This window comes from Apteryx mantelli, chromosome 1 (assembly GCF_036417845.1).
Source record: "Apteryx mantelli isolate bAptMan1 chromosome 1, bAptMan1.hap1, whole genome shotgun sequence".
Lineage (NCBI taxonomy): Eukaryota > Metazoa > Chordata > Aves > Apterygiformes > Apterygidae > Apteryx > Apteryx mantelli.
Window position 1 is genome coordinate 56,937,237 of NC_089978.1, and position 20,598 is coordinate 56,957,834.

Sequence of the window (20,598 nt, forward strand, 5' to 3'; positions counted from 1 at the left end):
TCCATCTGAAAAATCACTAATTCAATACCTTGTGTAACTAGAAAAATGTTCATAAAATGTAGGTCTGCTTCAGCAAAAAAGGTATTTGCTTCTGGTCATGCCAACTTTCTATGATTTTAGAACTGTTTTTATGCTTTTTTGATAACATATCTGAAAGCACTTTCCCAAAACATAAGTTTCATTTTTCACATGTTGTTTGGGAAACCAAGCTACAGTGAATGTTGAGGCGATACCTAAGCAAACCAAGACATAAGCATCAGTGGCAGACTGGAGAGCCGTCTGCAAGGACAAGGCCGTGATTTTCCCAAAGCAGCCTACTCTCTGCAGAATATATCAGGGGAAAAATGAACAATTATCATTTTCATTTGTGTGACTACTTACAAGAATACTTTCTTTTAGAGCGTGAAGAATCGCACAGGGTTCTTTTTTTCTCTTCTGCAGTCTTCCCATGATAATTGTTGAGAGTGCTATTCATGATTTTTCCCACCTTTGGAACACAAGAAACAGCACTGAGAGGTCCAGCAAATCCTTATGCCAATGTTTCTTTTGCTTGTGTATGAACTCTGTATATCTGCCTTGTTTCATGTACATCCAGCTGACCTGGAAGAAGTCAGCCAACATAAACAAGTTGACTTCTTCCCAGCAGCCTAACCATGATCTTTTTAATAGAATGTAGTAAATAAAACTCACAGTAACTATACAGTAATCTGGAAAAACAAAACAAAAGAATTCAGAACAAAACAACCCCCCAAGGAAATATTTATGCCATCCATCATAACAAAAGAAAAGGTTTTATCATCCATCTTTCTTGCTATTTTACTCTGTGGCTGAACTATCCCCATTACAGTATAGACACATTGGGTGGTTTCTCTATGTGATGTAGGCTGTTTGCCAGGAGCAAGTTTTCTCTTCAGATGATCTGATGTCACCATATCACAACAGCTCCAGATCTTGATGCTGTATTTTACTGTTTTTCTTAGGATATGTTGGTTTAAAAGACACTGACCTCTAAAAGAGACTAGCTGTTAATCAGCAGTTAAGTCATCTCCAGGAAACAGAGCTTTTGCAATTTCTGTACAAATATTACTCACACATTGCAAACTACAGCGGGTTTGTCTGATACTTTTTAAATATGTACACATACACGCACACATACATATATACTTGAATAAATATATATCTAGTCAAATCACACATGCTAAGTGCTTGCCTGAAGTTGATTAAGCCTAATCGTTGCCAGGAAGAAAGAATTTGCGTGAATCTCGTGGTCTCAGGGTTCTCACAATGCTCCCCTCATACTCTTAAAAAAATTGCCCCCAAATTACTTATGGAACCTTTGAACAATTTAAATTCAGTAGAGAATTTTTCTTGTTTGTTTTTACTTAGACTGTTGTCACTACATTCTCCATGTATGCGCTCTGCACTGTTCTTTTTTATCATGTAGTTTGTTTAGTGAGATACGAATTCCTCTATTATAATTTGCTATTATTCTTTTACTCTGAAGTATTAGTAATTATGCCTAATAAATCCCTATAATAATTTACCCGTTAAAATAATATCATTTCCCTGATTGAATAATATAACTCAAGTTATTCTAATTAGAAGGAAATGTATGCAAAGAACTAGTACAAGTGCACTAAATGTGGGGTACAAATAATTTGTCTTTCTTAATTCTTTTTTGTGACAAAGAATCTTTTTTCATGCTAATTTTTTTCTGATAGTGCACATATGTAAATAACAGTATTCTGAAATATCATAGTTTGAAGGCCATAAGTTCAAGAGTTATTACAATATGTGCTATTATTAACCATGTCTTAAAAATTGCTCTATGGTTGTTGTATTTTCTTTCATTTAAACTAGTTTCACAAATGCTTTTATGGTACCAGAATGTGTGGTAATGTATGGAAGCATAAAAAAAATCCTAGTTAATGTTTGCTTCTGTAAAGGTTATCTTCTTATCAAGTTACATCTTTTTGTCAAGTTATGTATATTTAGCCATAGCTCTAATTTTCTTTAGATATGAGAAGAAAGAAAAGAAAAGAACCCCTCATCTTCTTATTTGCTTTGCCACCAAAAATTAGAAAAATGCCTCAAGACTTAAGTGAGTTTCTGCAAATGCTTATCTAGGAATTTCTTCCCATGGTTGGGTTGCTGCAGCTTTCCTTTGAAACATCCAGTGCTGATTTTTAGTGGGCTCATAACATTGTATTCGATAGACCATGTTTCTGGTCCACCATATTTATTTCTACATTAATCTCAGCAAGTATTTCTGTTATTAAGCAGCAGAGAACTGATTTATGAGAAACAGAGAGAAAAAGATTAAATAGTTTAATCAGTGATAAATCAGTGACCGAGTCAGCAACAAAGCGAAGTGTACCATCTGCATTACCCTCCCTCTACTTCTGTCTGTATTACTGCCTACAACTTTGAGGGCTTGACAAACTGCTACACCAAAGGAAGCAATGAAGTACATTCTAGAATGTATTTTATTAAGATTTAAAAAAAAGACTTTAAAACAGTGTTTTATTGCAACTCTAACAAAATTTTCCATCAGATTTTGAGAAGAAATAGGGGAAGGCTGGGGGACAACTATAGCTGCATCACTTCTTTATCTCTCACCACCAAAATCTTTGCGCTGCTTCCTTATACATTACTTAAATTAGAAGCCACTGGATAGAGGGATAAGAGTCCACCCTTCCAGCTCTGTATTTAGTAATGGCATTAGTAAGATGGAAATGAGTTCACTTTTATGGTATACTCTCTCTCTCTCTCTCTCAATCTGTGCATATGCATGTTTAGTATATACTATGTGTGTATACATATACATATGCATCTGTATATAGATGTACGTATGTATATCAATACTTACCCTTAGATACACACACATGTATACTATACAGTCTCTCTCCCTTTATGGCTATAGGTATTTAGCTATGGTGGTATTGTCCTCTGCTCAAAGGTAGCAGATAACAAGCCCCTCTATTTCCTAAGAAAAATCAGCATTATTTGTAGTACTTATATAGGCTGCTATCCTGTAATAGAGCTAATCAAATAAAATAAGAGGCAAATTATTTTCAGGAATTTTGGCCTAAAAACAGTATCCAGTTCCTATAGTTCAACTTTTCCTGAATAATTAATAAGAAAAGACAAAGAAAAAACCTCTTTGGCTATTTGTTCTGCTCAGTATCCAACAACCTCTGTTTCAGCCATAGCTTTACTTAGCAAGCCTAATACCAATATTTTGCGCTTTGCCAAGATAGCATTTATCTACATTGGGAGGAAAAAAAGAAACTCAAATGCCAATATGGAACAACTTTATATGGTGATTCTTGTCAAAATAGTATTATGTACCCTGGAAGTGTGTTGCTTGTTAGAATGGCTGTCACAAATACCTTAATACATGTCTTTATGTATTGCCTTCTAACAGTTCTTTCTCTCTCTGCAGGTTGATTTCTGAATCTATTCTGCCTCTTTTCTGAGCTCTTTTGCTGGGATGGAAAATGTTTCCATTTCTGCTTGCTTACTATATAGATGACTGCAGACTTTCTTAGAGTAGGTTTGATTGTTGCATTTAATTTCAGGAAGGCTTTAATTCTTGTGAGATGGCCCCACTTTTCAGTCACTCTCAGTTACAGTCATTTAATCATTCACCTCAGTGCAAACAGTCCATCAGGTCTTTAACAACAGAACAATGACACAAAAAAATGGAAATCCATATTATGAAAGAGGTCCTAAATCAACCCTTACTGATTAATTCCCCCTTTATTCACAAAGTCTAACTCATCCTGACTGAATCAATCAAAAAGCTATTACCTTCATACTTGCAAGTGTTGCTTTCAAAATCAATAAAAACTGAGTTCATTTTTAAGATGCAGTATATTACCAAAATAAAAGTTCCCATTTACTCGGGCTAGAGATTTATCAAAAACTGTTGTAGTTGGCAAAATCCTTTTTGTTGACCCTGTATATTTTTTTAGTGTTTTGTAATTTTCAACTTTGTCCCCCTTTTTTTTCCCAGTTTCATTTACTTCAATAGCTGGAGTACTATTAGTTCTGTGAATGTGCTCTTCTATTCCTGTACCTGAGAGAACTTCCTTTATGACTGATGATTCTACAGGAACTCTTTCTGCCCCATATGTCATGTCTTCATTCTTTTTTTTTTAACAAAGCCATAGTAAAGGTGGTCAGATTTGAGAACTGCTGAGGAAAGACAGGATCAACCTGACAAAGTGGGGCAAGAGCATCTTTGCCAACAGGCTAGCCAACCCGGTGAGGAGAGCTTTAAACTAGGAACTATGGGGGAGGGAGATTACAACCCACAGTTAAGTGTGGAAGCAGTGGACGGGGGTGGAAAGCAAAGGTGCAGGGCGACCGGAACGAGAGACACCTCAGGAATTACAAAACAGGGCAAAGGAGGCCCTTTTCAAAAATGTATACAGCCTGGGAAACAAGCAGGAGGAACTAGAGCTCCACGTGCAGACACAGAACTGTGACACTGTTGGAACAACTGAGATGTGGTGGGACCACTCGCCCAACTGGAGTGCTGCGATGTATGGATACAGACCCTTCAGGAAAGAGAGGCAGGGAATAAATGGAGGAGAGGTTGTCCTTTATGTGAAGGAGCAGCTTGCAAGTATGGAGCTCTTGTGTGGAGCAAACAGGCTGGTTGGGAGCTCATAGTGACCCAGTATTAGAGAAGAGGCCAGTGAGAGTGACATCATGTTGGGAAATTGTTATAGACCACCCAGTGAGGGTCAGGAAGCAGACAAATTATTTTTTAAATAAGTAGAGCAAGTCTATCACAGACTCTGGCTCTTATGAGAGACTTTAAACTCCCTGCCAGTTGCTTAAAGGGCAACATGGCAAGACACAAACCGTAAAAAAGATTTATAGAGGGTGTCAGGGATAACTTCTTCATACAAGCATATGGAGCAAGTAGGTGTGACTCACAGCTGGATCTGATATTCACTAACAAGAACTGTCTGGGGATATGGCAATCAGTGGTAGCCTTGCCTGCAGTCACCATGAAATAGTGGAGTTCAGGATCCTGAGAGGAGTAAGGAAGGAAAGTAGCAGAGTACAGACCCTGGACTTCAAGCGAGCAGACTTCTGGTTATTCAGGAAACTGTTAGGCTGCCCATGGGAGGCAGCTCTGAAGGGCAAAGAAGCTCAGGAAAGCTGGGAGGTGTTTAAGGACAGGATCCTCTTAGCACAAAAACAGTTCATAATGATACTCAAGAAAACAAGTAGACACATCAGGAGATTGTCTTGGCTAAACAGGGACTCATGACAGAGCTCCAGTGAAGAAAGACACCATACAGGGGGTAGGAACAAGGACAAGCTAAAAGGATGAATTATTCAGAAACATTGACTGGGCATGTAGGGAAGGTGTTAGGAAAGCCAAAGCTCAACTGGAGTTGAGACTTGAAAGGGATGTCAAGGACAACAGGAGAAGTTTCTACTGCTATATTAGCAGTAAAAGGCTGAACAAGAAAAATGTGGGACCAGTGCTGAATGGGGAAGGTGATTTAGTGACAGCAGACACAGATAAGATGGAGCTACTCAATGCCTTCTCTGCCTTAACTTTTATTGAAAAGGTCTCCAAGGCATTCAAGGAGCAGCACTACCAGCAGAGGATGAAGATTGGTACTACATGAGATAGCTTGATCCATACAGGTCCATGGGACCTGATGGGCAGCACACAAGAGTGTTGAGAGAATTGGCTGATGTCCTTGCAAGACTGCTCTCTATCATCTTTGGATGGTTGTGGAGATCAGGGCATGTACACAATGACTGGAAAAAAAAAATTAAAAAGGCCAAAAGTTTAACTCAAGGAACTACAGGTCGGTCAACTTGACTTCAGTCTCTGGGAAAATCATGGAGCAAGTCATCTTTACCAAGGGTAAACCATGCCTGAACAACCCAATTGCCTTCTATAATAAAATAACTGGGTATGAGGAGAAAGGGAGAGCAGTGGATGTCATTTACCTTGACTTTAGCAAGGCTTTTAACACTGGCTCCTGTAATACTCTTCTATCCAAGTTAAGACAACACAGTCTGGATGAGTAGATGAGTTAAAAACTGGTCGGATACTACAAAATATTAGATAGGCTTTATAGGTATTGATCTGGGCTGAAATGAAAAAAAAGTATCAAAAATTACTTGAATTGAAAAAAAATGAAACAAAATGTTTAGATGTTACATTTATATGCAGCCACAATTATACATTTGCTTTCTTTTTTTTTGCAAAAAAGTGTTATTTATTTTTTCTCCAGTGTTAATGACAAAAACATTCACAAAATAGAAGAACTTTCTGCTGAGGAGAAACTTTATACTTTTACCAGTTTTAATCTAAGTTCAGGATTCTAATTATTTTATCCTTAATTTACTAGTCACATTTAAAAACATCACAAATCTAATACCTTGACATCTATGCCACTAATTCTGAAAACAGATTTATTTTTTGTTTTCCTGCCTTATCATATCTGTGTCATTCCCTACATGTATCCTCATGTATAATGTTCTCCGTATGATGTTCTCATATTCTTATGACATATGGAAACTTTGGATTGCAGAGTGTCAAGGTAGCGATTGCTATTTTCTTCACTGAAAAAATCAGAAGAGATGGAAATTTATTTGGTAGTTCAACAGCAATAGAATTCATTATAAAACAGAGAAGGTTTTGATTTGTTTGAGGTGAAAAATGTGTTGATTTTAGAAATGTTCCAGTTTGTCCCTGTAGTGAGTTTGACCTACAGTCTTTAATACTACAGTGTATTAGAGCATTTCTCAAGTGAGACACTGTAATGCAGATGTCTGTGTCCTAAATGTCATGTGTATATATGATCTCACATGTAAGATTATGCACTATTATGATTTTGTGAAGAATTAAAATGCTATATTCAGTCAAAAATTGTTTACATCATTTGAACTTCTTATTTTATAACCTTATTATTGTGTTAGCATTAATATATTTTACCTATTATGATTCTTTAAAAGCAAAAAGCTAAGAATTAAAAGCAAAACCCAGGATATTTTCTATTATCTTACTGCTGGATTTACTAGCAGAGTTTAGAGATACCCTGAAGTCCCAGAGAGAATTTTTTTCAAGTATACTCTCTTTTCTCTCACAGTAATAGTGAAAGCAATGCTTTACTCTTGCATTATTTCAAGAGGACATGGGGACAAGCAATCCAGAGTAGAATGTGAGGAGAGCCTATCGTAAGGATCATCTCATTGCTAGCCCCATATATTACAGAATCACAGAATGGTTGAGGTTGGAAGGGACCTCTGGAGATCGTCTAGTCCAACCCCCCTGCTCAAGCAGGGTCACCCACAGCACGTTGCACAGGATTGCATCCAGGCGGCTTTTGAATATCTCCAGAGAAGGAGACTCCACAACCTCTCTGGGCAACCTGTGCCAGTGCTCTGTCACCCTCACAGTGAAAAAGTATTTCCTCATGTTCAGATGGAAGCGTCTGTGTTTCAGTTTGTGCCCGTTGCCTCGCGTCCTGTCGCTGGGCACCACTGAAAAGAGTCTGGTCCCATCCTCTCAACACCCTCCCTTCAGATACTTGTACACATTGATAAGATCTCCTCTCAGCCTTCTCTTCTCCAAGCTAAACAGGCCCAGCTCTCTCAGCCTTTCCTCACAAGAGAGATGCTCCAATCCCCTAATCATCTTTGTAGCCCTTCGCTGGACTTGCTCCAGTAGTGCCACATCCCTCTTGTACTGGGGAGCCCAGAACTGGACGCAGTACTCCAGATGTGGCCTCACCAGGGCTGAGTAGAGGGGGAGAATCACCTCCCTCGACCTGCTGGCAACACTCTTCCTGATGCAGCCCAGGATACCACTGGCCTTCTTGGCCACAAGGGCACATTGCTGCCTCCTGCTTAACTTGGTGTCCACCAGCACTCCCAGGTCCTTCTCCGCAGAGCTGCTTTCCAGCAGGTCAACCCCCAACCTGTACTGGTGCATGGGGTTATTCCTCCCTAGGTGCAGGACCCTGCACTTGCCTTTGTTGAACTTCATGAGGTTCCTCTCCGCCCACCTCTCCAGCCTGTCCAGGTCTCTCTGAATGGCAGCACAGCCCTCTGGTGTATCGGCCACTCCTCCCAGTTTTGTATCGTCAGCAAACTTGCTGAGGGTGCACTCTGTCCCTTCATCCAGGTCACTGATGAAGAAGTTGAACAAGACTGGACCCTATTCTTTCTGTTGGTCTAAGCTAAGGTGCTATAGACTACTTTTTCCCCCAAATACACATATGGAGGTAATTACTGTCCTCATAGGCCTATACTGCACTTAAAGTTGGAATGCTCTAGAGTACTCTGGCCTCATGCTATGTGACTATTTAACAAAACTATTTTTTGCCTTATATTATGGTAATAATTTATTTTTAGGGTAAAGCTAATCTCTCGACTTTTTCAGGGAATGCATATACATTTTCTCCTTGCCTGCTGTGAACACCTCAGCTCTCTATCATATTGCTTACAAATGGCCAGGAAGTGTCAGTTTCAAATAAAATGAAATTCCTCTCCCCAGGATGTAAATGGATCGTTTCTGCTGTGTTCCTAGGCCTTTCTAGTTTCAGGAACGAGAAATACAGTTGAGCATCCAAAATTAGTTTTCCTGCAGTGTGCTATGAAATGAAACCACAATTAATGGATCCTACACATTTAAAAAAAAAAAAATCTCTCAGAGAAAGTGGTAGGGGATTTCAGTGTATGTTTTTATATGAAAAACCTCAAGTAATGGAAACTATGGGATTTTTAATTTGATTTGATTAAAGACTGTGACTTCTCAAGTGAAGAACTGCAGATGCTTTTGAGTAAGATGACACAAACTGTATTCATCTTGCTACCACTTAAATAAAATTAAGAAGTGGATGGGATGCTTTAAGAGTGTGCTAACTCTCTCAGGTCTCAAGCCGGGAGGAACAGTATGGAATTCACTAATGGCTTCTACTTCTTGTACATTCATGCAGGCACTGAGATTTTCACAAAGACATCAAAAAGACTAGAAAGCCAAAATCAGTATCTTTTGACCAGTTCTAAAAGAACATGTTTAGAAGCCATTTAATTTAATGCTGGTAAAAATTCTTTTGTAGCTGATTGTTAATATTTCTTTTAACTGGAATTTTGAAATGCACGGCCTTACCAACATTTCAGGAATCACTGGGTGCAATTGTATGGACCTTGTATCTCCTTATTTTTCTTTCTCTACAAAAAATGAGCAAAAAGCATACAATGAAAGTATAATTCTGACTGTTGTCTTTATTCCTTAGACAGCAAGTGGATTCTGTTTCTTCTATTTCTACCCTCATGTAATCTTAGGACTCTTAAATTTGTTTAGAGAAGAAAATAGCTGCTTTCTAGTATTTGGGACTTACTATCTTTGAACCCTCCTGTGGGTTTATCTGGAATGACTGAAGAAGAGGGAGCACGACAAACGTGCTCCATTTTCTTAAACAGTACCAGGTATTTCTTTCTCTCTCTATGTATATGTGTATATAAGTATACATATAGGTAGGTATATATATCTATACCTCTCTATATACATGCACCCCCAACTATCTTATCAAACTTCTCTTTTTCCATATTTGAAATAGAAAAAATTTATGTCTCTATCATATTAAAGCAGTAAACCATAGCAGAAGTTATGGTACTATCAACAGCATTATTAGCCTGTAAGGACCTGCTTCTACACTCAGCCTTTTTCCAGGACGGTAATCCTATAAAGCTAAAATGTGAAGGCCTTACTTAATTCTCAGTCAATAAAACTTTCATTAAAATCAGTTGGAGTCTGCCCAGTACAAACTGATATGAACCTAAGAATTTTTTGACCTGTGATAAGAGTATTTGCAAGATCAGAGGTTTGTGCAAATAGATGCAAAGTTAATTCCCTATTTATTGGCTGGTGCAATGAAGGTATGTATGAAAGAACACTTGTTTGCTTTTTCCTCTTTTCATTTTCACTTTCATTTTGTATTACCAATTGTAATCGTAATTCCAAAAAAGTACATTTATTTTCCAGTCAGTATGTTCAAATACAGATGAATCCCAGGAGCACTGCCAGCATTATACATGAGCTTGCCGTCTTCTGCATCCAAATGACTTTATATAGCTTATGGGATATAGAAACCACGTAGAGGAGAAACAAAGTTGTAACCTAGGAAAAAGCATATGTGCTATTGATGACACAGCTCACTGTGGTGTTAAAGAAGGAAGTGACAGAAATGTATACCAGATGTGCCTTTGCTCTGTAAGGGCACAAATGAATCCCATGTTGCAGCAATTAGTCTGTCACCTAGCTGCACTCCTGAATACAATTGATAAGCAAGACCACACCTTCTGTATTTTTGAAACACTTTAGGAAACTGCTATTCAGGTAAACAAAACTATCTATTCTTTCTACTGAGTGAAAAGCATGTCCGACTTCCAAATTCCAGGCAACTCAAAAGACAGATTTTTTTATGTACCTTTGTTCAGGCATCTGTATATTTTCTACTGAATAGTTCCCTTCCTGCACGTAGTATGGTAGATTTGTAAAGGTATCAGTATTATTATTGCTTTTGCAATTTTTCACATTCAAATTAAAAAAAAGAGGAAAGTGAAGAAAAAAGGAGTAATTTAGATGGAATTTTGCTTTTTTCACACAGTTAATAGCATTGTGTGATGTGATGGTGCTAAGCATGGAGTAGTGCTTTATTAGAAGGGGTTCTGGGAATGATCTGCAGCATGGGGTGGTAAAAGGGGCTATGACAGCAGAGCATTTATGGCATACTGGGAATGAAGGACTGGTGGGTAATGTACCTGATAATATGTGGCCCAGAAAAAAGTATTTAAAAACTCTATTAATTTCCTCAGAAAGGAGGGGGGGAAATAAAGAAAAGGAAACAATCCTACTGCCTTAAACTATGGGAAAAACAAGCAGGAAGTACTTTACCATTTGCTTTCCAAAAATGAAATTATTTGAAGGGAAATTTTTCTTTGTTTTTTAAATCTTTTAGCTCAATAAGATTTGTGAAGCATTATAACCTCTGTACACTCCAGTTTATTGATGTTTCCTGGTGGAGGCTCAGATGGCAGAATTTATAATCTTCCTTTGGATTGTCACCATTTAAATGAAATGTTGTCATTTCAAAAACACCTTGCTTGAACTGATGCCTGATGCAGTACCTTTCCATATTGTTTCAAGTATATATAAAAAATTTGAGCTATCACACAATGGGTTAATACAGATGTTCCATACATTTACTATGCTTTAAAGAGAAAATATCTCCAAGATTCAGTACAGAATTTCTCCATGAGATTTTTTTCTTATTAAGAATATTTGCCAAAGGACTTCTGAAAAGTTTCTTACCAAGAAAATATTTTTCTCTGAGAAATATTTTCTCCTTAGGAAATTTTCCAGACCCCCCTAACTGTTCTGTACTTATTCCTAACAAAGCAGACTTTAGACTACCGATCTCTCAGATTTCTACAATGATATACATCCCCAAATTGAATTACTTAATAAAAGTGTTTTTTTAACAAATTCAACAGAAAACTATCTTGGAAATTATGTTTTCCAAATGGTCCTCAAGACAAAATATTGTGCCAATAGAGAAAAAAAAGTTTCATTTTTCCATACATCCAAACCAAAAATATTTTTGGTGAGCTCTCCATAGCCTTCATAGAACAATTAACAGGATTTTTTTTGACAGTCATTGGAGACTCCCAGTCAAAGCAAAGTTTAGCCAGAACTTTGGAGGATACATGTAGTATATGTTTATGGAATAAATATGTTTTTTTCCTGAAGAAGAAATTGGCTTACTTTAAGGTATCCCATTTTTAAAAAGAGTGGTACAGTCTTGTGCATGTGTGTGTGTGTCTGAACCACTTTATGAATCTGTTATATCTTTTCAGCTAACAAAGCTTCTTTCAGCTTTGGCAGTGGAGTTCCTTCCAGTGCACTAAACCCAAGCTTTCTAGATTTAACTCTACACATCCAACATCCTCAGCTAATATTGTAAAAAATCACAGTTATCTGATTTTATTGCCAGAGAGTGGGGAAGGACAATTACGAGAAAACAGTCTCTCTTTTTCTTTAAAAGGATCACTTCTAGGGTAAGTGAAAGAAATTCCTGTGATGAAAGCACTGAAATAGAACAAACTCCTACAGAACCTGAATTTCAAACTCATCAGGCATGGATTTACTGATGCTGTTGTTCCCTCCCTTATCAGCAGCACACATTGGTGTAGTTCTTTCTCCTGCTACAGTGGATTTGGTTATGGCCGCTCCTAGATGCTGGTGATATCACCTGGCAGGTGTTTAGAAATTCATCTATAGGTCTAGATTTTCAACTGTCCCTCTCAACCGGTATCATTCCAGTGAGGATGGCAGTTTTTCTCCCCTTTCCACAAGATATTGTGCAGAAGTTTTCCCCACAAGAGGGAACCTGAAGGCCTCACAGCTGCTTCTCCATTTATTCCAAGGTTCATTGTGTAGCACTGAGCAGAGCATTTGCTACAGGTTTGGCTGTGCAATAGAGGCATCTGTTTTCACATCTGCATTCATACTCCAGGCAGCAGCAATAAAGGTAGCACTTAATGCACATTTTGAAGGAAATTTTTTATTTTAAATAGGAAGTGTAGAATTTGGCGGAGTTATTCATGCTTATTCAGGAAAGCTACCTATTAAACTTAAATGATTGATAGGATTTTTCCAGGCTTCCTAAAAGTCCTTTGTTCTCAGGCATTCCATTTCATTGCAATTGAGTCAAGGCAAAGCTCTAAGTGGCCTTCTGCTGGATTCTAAGAGGTAGAAATAAACATTAGAGACTTCACTGTCATTATTACCATCATTTTTTTTCCTTCATGACTAAATCTGAGAAAAAAATAAAGTGATTGCCCAGATGAAATGAAATTTATATTCCAAGCGTTATGATACTGAATTGATGGTACTTAAGACTAGTCTTTTTCAGTGGCAGTTTGATCATATGGAACAGGAATGGCTGACTGCCAGCATAGACTAGAATAATCCATGTGTCTGTCTCCTACCTCTTGATCAGAAGTGGCTTGAGATGCTTACCTTCAAGAACCACTGTTAAGTGTATTTATCTACCTGAAGATTTTTCAGAGGATGGAGAGAGAGGAAGAAGGATAGAGGGGTAAGGATGTTTGTGGAGGATTATCATTGACAATTGAATTTTCTTGGCTAAGCCAACTCCTATTTATAACTCAGGTCAAGAATGCTTCTGGATGTTTCTGGAAGATAACACTGCTCTTCTGTAAATCAAAATAGGAACATTTTAATGCTTTTTTTTGTATATTTATGCTTTTTATTTGGGAGTTTTTACTGGCTTTGGGTGAATATTTATGTATGCTTGAAAACTTTGTAATGGTTTACTGATCCTGCCTCAACAGAGACTGCTCATTGCTTTGCAGACCTTTCATATACTTCAGGTAGCATTATTCTAATGATAATATACTAGTGGCTATTATCAACATTATACCACGTTTATCAACATTATAACACCATCCTTAAAACATATTTGCATTTATGTCAAGAGTCAGTAAAGTTTTGGTCACATTTGATCTAAGGAATGACTTTTGGCCATAAAATGACATTGGCCACTCCTATGTATAATAATGTTTGAGTCTCTCGGCTCCTGTTATAAGCCTGTATAGAAGAATTATGGCATATGCAATAACTAGATATATTCTCAGATAGTAATATGTTTCTACCAATGAATTAGCAGAAGCAAAAACATACATTTGGTTTGTGCATAAGAGATTTTAGCCCGAGTAAAAGAATCAGAGTTTTAATTCGCTTGGGTTCAAATTCATTTAGACCTGTCATATTGAACAAAAGAAAACTGTCAACCGTAAAGGAGCAGTCAGGCATGATATTAAACAGCTGAACTTGCCAAAATAATCAGCATGTAGTTATGAAGTTGCATTCAGTACATCACTGTTTTACAGTTATTTTTGATTGTGTTTGATTTTTATATGCTTTAGACAAATTGATATAGGCTGTTTTGTTTTGTTTTACCTTTAGTTGTACAATCATCATGAAATGCAACAGCTTTTGCCTGTTGAGTTAGGGTATTGTTAATTGTTTGAAATTTCTCCTGTTTTAATAGTTCCCCTTTTTCCCCCAAAGGCATACTGGTAGAAGGATGCCCTTTCATTATTTTTTGATAAATAAGGCCAGTAGATAACATATTTATAACCACTTTTTCTGAGCTTTGCACTTGCTTGTCATAAAGCTGAATTTATTTGTTGAATTTTCCAACAAACTAAAATGTACATGTCTTACAAGTGCATGTGCAACTCAAAATGAGCACAGTACTCTATACAGCTGTATCAAAAAGAGTTCAGTTCTAGGTTGTTTATTACTATTCTTTTTTGATCTTAGTGCCCTGCTAAAACCTTAACATTAGAGTTTTTCTTTTAGTACCATACTGAGATTTTCATAAACAGACAAATATTAATAGTAGATTACTTCATGAATGGTGAAAGACTTCAGTTCCAGGCCATGTATTTTCCTGTCAATACTGTTTACAGCATGCTGTGCTCTGCCTCATCAGAAGAAAGGAGGACAGCTTGTGTAGTATTAATAAGCAGCCCATTTATAGATAGGAAGTTGGTAATCTTTGAATATTAATTGAAATCATTCTAAAGGAACAGTTATAAAACAGACAAATAGAGAAGATTCTTTCCTGAGCGTGTTGAATAGCACATTATTTTTGGATTATAAATTATTTACATAGAACTGCTGCTTAGAAGCCAGGAATCTTTATCTTTCAGTCCTTGTTTTAAACCTAATCCACAAAATGACATCTAACCTCACATTTCCCCTGGAGCTTGACAGTCATGAAAGCACAGCCATTTTTAGGCAGATGTTTGCAGTTGATAAGATGCATTACAGCATGGACCATTAGCTGAACTGTTGTGTAAGTCGTCAAAGATTCAGGTTGTTTAACAAATTGATATCTATGCAGAAAACAAAAGCCAGAGCAGGTCTACAGAATGCTGCAGTAGTTCTTACTGACAGGCTCAGAGATCAACAAGAAGTGGTACACTGGGCAGAGTATGAACAGAATGACAATGGGGCATGTTTCAAACTAAGCTTGCAACTGAACGTAATAGATCATATATTAGAGTAATACACCCACTGCCTCAACTCCCAAATATGCTGAAGCTGAATTTTTTCTGCCCAGTCTCATCTATTGCTGTCATATTTAAATGAATTAAAGTGTAACTAAAGCTTTGCAGGGAAGCCTGTCCTAAACTATCATGTGATGCTTGTATGTGTATGTTACACGTAATTCACAACCACCCAGGACAAACTTCATGACTCAAAAAAAAAAAAAAAAAAATCTTAAATATGAAATTGCCTTAAATATGACTATTACAAGTGGAAGGTTTAAAAAAAATTAAAGAACTGAATGGAAGAGAAAGATGGAGAATAGAGGGTCCAGAAAAGTAAAAAGATGGACAGATGTGAAAAAGATTCAGTAAAAGGTAGATAAAAAGTGTGTCAAGACAGAACAGAAGATCTAAACAAAAGAGTAAGGGAAATATGAGGTAAATGCCAGTAAATATTTAATGGGATAAACAGACAAGAAGAAAAAAAAGAAAGATACTATATGCCTCAGAAAGAAAGAAAAGGATGGGGCTCAAAAAGAAACTGTCAAGAGAGGAAGGAAACAAAACAAAGGAATAGATAATATGTTTGTGTGTGTGCATGAGCCTAAAGAGATGAGAAATTTCCTAGTAAAACACAGGCTGTGCATATACATATCACTTCATGTCCTCAGCTGTAACTGTCTATAGTTTTAAGCTCTTAAAGTCCTCATGCGTGTGTCTGACAGACCTCAATGATAAATTTGTTCGGCCAAATGTTTTGCCAGACCAAGTTCTCTTCCTGTACTGATATTTTTATATTAGCAATGGTATTGAAAAGTATATCTTAAAGTATATTTCCAAGATGACACATGTATGTATATATGTATTTTCAACAGGAATCCAGCTTGTGCAGAACGTGACTGGTTAGGAAATTTAAAAATAGCAGAATTTGGACAGGGGATCAAATGGTAATTATTTCCTTGCAATTGTAGATTAGTGAGGTCATTATGGTAGTCATTCAAAGCTCACCAAAATCAATCTGAACCTTCCTGTTTATTCCTCTGGGCTTTGAATTGGAGCCTGTGTCTGGTAAATAATATATGTTAGCTCTGGACTTACTCTTTTCTTATCTTTTAATATTGTATAGTTTGCTTCCTTGTCTTTTTGCTACTAGAATCCATTATTATAGATAAGGGCATAGATGTATTACCTTACGTTGGTTAAACATTTTTTAATGTTGACATTAAATAATAAATAAACAATATATAAAAATAAACAATCCATTAAAAACACTGCTAATTTTACTACTACTTTCCATGAGAGCAGAACTAGACCCTTATGCTAGTGCTAAGAAGATTTGGTTTACTGTAAAAGAAAAATATTTAAAAAATGATATATGTTTAGCAGGTTGCTTTGCTGTTACTTAGAAGCCATCAAAATACTAATTCTAGAGTGCAAACAGGAGTAACGCACAGGCAGGTGTGGGGATAAGGACAGAGTTTAGTTCAGGGTTGCAGAACAGTATTAATTTTTTTTTCCTGTCTTTTCAAATGTGGACTATTCCTACTGGTGCAAATGCATAAATTTCACCCAACCTTACATTCTCCCCTTCCCCACACTGTTTTTATTCTACATGACATGCCAAAGCTCCTTTAGGCTGCCTTCTGGCTGCCTGCCTGCCTCAGTATCTTTTCTGAGGGAATTCTTCTCAGTTAAAAACAATACTCACATTTTATACCCTTCACGTTGCTGCAGTTCATTTACCTAGCATAAAAGTTTATCAGTCAGGCAATCTAGTTAAAGACGTGTGCTATGTTTGCTGATTCTCTCCTAGCTCCCAGATTTCTCCGAATGTGTTTTCTGGCTTTCACTGATGTCAAAGGCAAAACTACTAACCTCAGTCATGCAACACTCAGTTCTAAATAAGCACATTAATGAATAATTAAGTGGTTGGGGAAGTTTCCTATACGTTTTTAAAGATTTTTAATATAATTTGCTGCTTTAAAGTAATTTGCTAGCTCAAATAGCTCTCAAACAAATGGTCATGTTAGACAGCTAATTTCTGTAGCAAGCATCTTAAGGAAGTGCACACATGAACTTTTTGTCTAAAACATCATTCTTCTTGAAAATTTCAAAAGAAGAAAATGAAGCAGCAGCATCAGATGCAGAGTAATGTAGTTGTGAATACAATTCATAAAAACTGCCTTTCACTAGATAATACATAAGCCTATGTGGCTGCATTAATTTTATTTGTATTAAAAAAAACTCACACAAGTTTTAATGTATTTTTCTACAGATTTCAAGATCAATGACTGAGCATTTCATTGTGTAACTGACAGGGGCTGTACACTAGGGGCTATATATCAGGAATTAATTGTCACTTTGCAAGCAAATGAGATAACAGTCAGACTTGCAGAAAAATTACACTGTCTCAAAAAAAAAAGATTCCTTGGAAAGCATAAATGAACTGATAATCAGGCAGCTAGACATTAGTGTGAAGAAATAAGCTCTTTGAAATATCTCTGCACACCCAAAGAGGATTTTAATAAGATATTACTAGGTTCAATAACAGAAAATCAACCACCAAAAGAATATAATCTGCCAGGGTGATTGTCTTAGTCCTGATCATGTCTAGAGAAAATCTGTGGGAATTTTTCACAGCTTTTCTTTTCCTCTCTTTTAAAAACATAATTGAAAAGAGAATATGTCGCTTAGCTATACTAGAGCAAGACTATTTACAAGTTTCCATTCATTGGAATTTTTATTACTCTAGCAAAGGGGATACTGGCAAAAAGTCACAAGCATTACTAGCAATAGGAAAATGGATGTTTCAGAAGAAAGTTAGAAATGTTTGAAAGAAGGTTGTTTGTAGATAAAAGAAAATTTGCTTTGGTTAACATCTGAAATGTCAGCATGTAAACCAGCTTAGAAATCAATATGACTCCATGACTATAGGAGCTATTATGGGCCAGAGATAGTCTCACTGCTTCTGGAAATATAAAACTTTTCCCTCATTTGATATAGTTTTAAGAAGACCTTCTGCACAGCTAGTTGACTGAAACAATAGCAGCCTTTCCCTCAAACCCAGATGGTGTCACCATCCAAAATAAAGGCATATGCTTGCACTTGTGGAGGAAAATTTTCATTGACCGTTGTTTTATGAAACTTAATATTTCCCATGAAAGAACAAAAGGACTGCAGAAAAGGGGAGAAAAGGTAGTAAGACAGTAGTGCAGAGAAAGCTAGAGAAGAAAGATGTTGGATCAAGTGTTTGCTGAAAGAAATTTGATACTAAACAGAGAAACTGTCTCCTTTCAGTCCTGTTGTGTCCAGGGAAACAGAGCTCTCTATATTCTTTGTAAATAAATAGGTCTGCATAGAAACCATTTGATCCCACACAGTCCCAAACTTTGGCTAATTAGTTAGGTCAAAAAGGAGACTACTGACAACAACAGTAGGATTCAGTTTCCACAAAGACAGTGCATGAACTTGTACATTCCTGACCATGATGAAACAGAAAATGGAGATGCTCACAGAATTCACTATGTTCAATAAAATCTAAAATAAGACTTAAAGTGAGCAGGAGGCCTTACAAAAGGAATTAAAACAGGATCTGGATATTTTTCAAGAAGGCAATGACTCCAGAAAAACTCTTGCTCATCATGCTGGTGCAATTTAAGAGGTTATTTCTCCCATCCTTCTGCTTCTTTTTCCAGAAGTTACCGCACTGAAACCAGAGTTGCCAGAAGCAAATGTGTGCCAGCTACTGCCAGTTTATGGCCTGCTATATATATTTAAAGTAAAATCAGTGGCATAAGAAATGAATGTGGCAGGCTGTAAATTTGAATGGCTGAGGAACCAGCACATGCTCCTCTGCTGCCCGTAAGTTAGGAATGGTAATCTCTTGTACGAGAATAGAAGAGGACTGGAAAGAAGCTTCCCCAATCTAATAAATCAAAGCTGTCTGGAAGCATTCTAGTAGTTCACTTACAGTCAGAGATTAAATCTTTGTTGAGGTAGCAGTTATAAAATTCTAGATGCTTATGGACATTCCAGCTGCAATAATTTCACTATAAAAAACAAGAAAACTGATGAGGTTATCAATATCTAGACTGCCATGAATCTGAACACTTTCCATAAAGTAAAGGAAGCCAGGAAACTATTGGGTATTTGTAGCAGGGACTTACAGAACTGAGAAATCACCCGGAAAAGAAATCCTAGGGTCAAAGGTCAACATGGAAGTCAGCTTTTAAGATGAGAAGTTGAGTCAGATGGAAGATCTAGGTAAGATGGACTATTTACAGCAGTTTGTTATCTTCATAGTCCTAGAAAGAGATTGGCCTAATCCCCTAACTTTTGAGAGAGAAAAAAAATCAAATACTTGGAATGTTTCATTGATAAAACCCAAAACTGATAAAATGAGGGCTTCATGTTCCATGAAGCAAGTTTTTTGTGTTGTAGACATTACCCTGAAAAAACAGACTATCTTGTTCACGCACAGGTTCTTGAAATGTGATCTTGAGCTAACCATCAATCTGAGCTGCCTAATGCACTGATGACTGGTAGAGAAAAGGTAGGAAAAAAGAATCCTGAATTGTGGAGACCTATATTACTCATACATCCTGATAATAATGGGGTCTTATCAGCTATAGACAGTTAACTGACCTTGGATATACAGCTTAAGATAATGAAAGAAATATTGAGAATGCTGCAAGTTTTTTGTCGTACACAGAAGCAGCAACAAAGCAGCAATGAGTGAAGAATATGAAAACTGTTGTCCAAGAATTTTATAGGTACAGTTGTGAGTCTGGTATTTTGGAACAGGGGGAAGCCATTTACATTGTTCCAAGCTATCCTAAGGAAAAGCAATACTTTTAATTGTGAAATAAGGGAAGTAGACATTAATCCAAATACTAAGATAAGCAGTTCAGTAATTGAACAGAAAATTCAGCAATTCAGTTGATACTACAAGACTTCCCCAGAAAGCAGGACCATTGTGAGTACAAGAGTGCTCAGTTAGCAGAGATTAATGACAGTTCCTCTGCTATCATGAAAAAAAAAAAAAGAAGGAAAGCCAAAGGGGCAACCTTGGTGGTTGTAGAATAAGTTTCAGAAATCTTCTAATCATCAACAGGATTAAGGAGCAATAAAGGCAATTTTGCTTTTGAATATGTAAGGTATTGCTGGAATTGGTTCAAACGTAAGTCATTTGAATAGTTATGCTGCAAAAAGAAGGGATCAAGGGATCACAAACTGAATCACTCATCTGATACATAACATAAACAATGACTGGAGAAATTTTGCTCACCCAACCAAAAATTAAAAAATACTATAACATTTCAGTAAGAAATCAAATAGCTGGAACGGTTGTATACAACTGGCCCTGAGTTTTGGCTAATGACTTGAATCAAAAAAGTGCTTAGCAAAAAGCAAACATATTCTAATTAAATGAGATGGTAGTATTTTTACAAATCATTCAGGCTG

The 20,598-nt window shown here is 36.8% G+C and overlaps 1 protein-coding gene across 11 annotated transcripts in view; it reads left to right on the forward strand.

Moving 5' to 3' along the window:
• Positions 1-20,598, forward strand: part of GPC5 (glypican 5) — a 727,382-nt gene that overhangs the window by 284,672 nt on the left and 422,112 nt on the right. Inside the window, exon 7 of one of the 11 annotated variants that reach the window (XM_067293260.1) lies at positions 5,598-6,285. The exons of the other annotated variants lie outside the window; for them this stretch is intronic. Within the exon in view, the coding sequence (XP_067149361.1) occupies positions 5,598-5,657 (60 nt within the window). The 3' untranslated portion in view covers positions 5,658-6,285. Of the gene's footprint in view, positions 1-5,597; positions 6,286-20,598 lie in introns of those variants that run through there. 11 annotated transcript variants of the gene reach the window in all.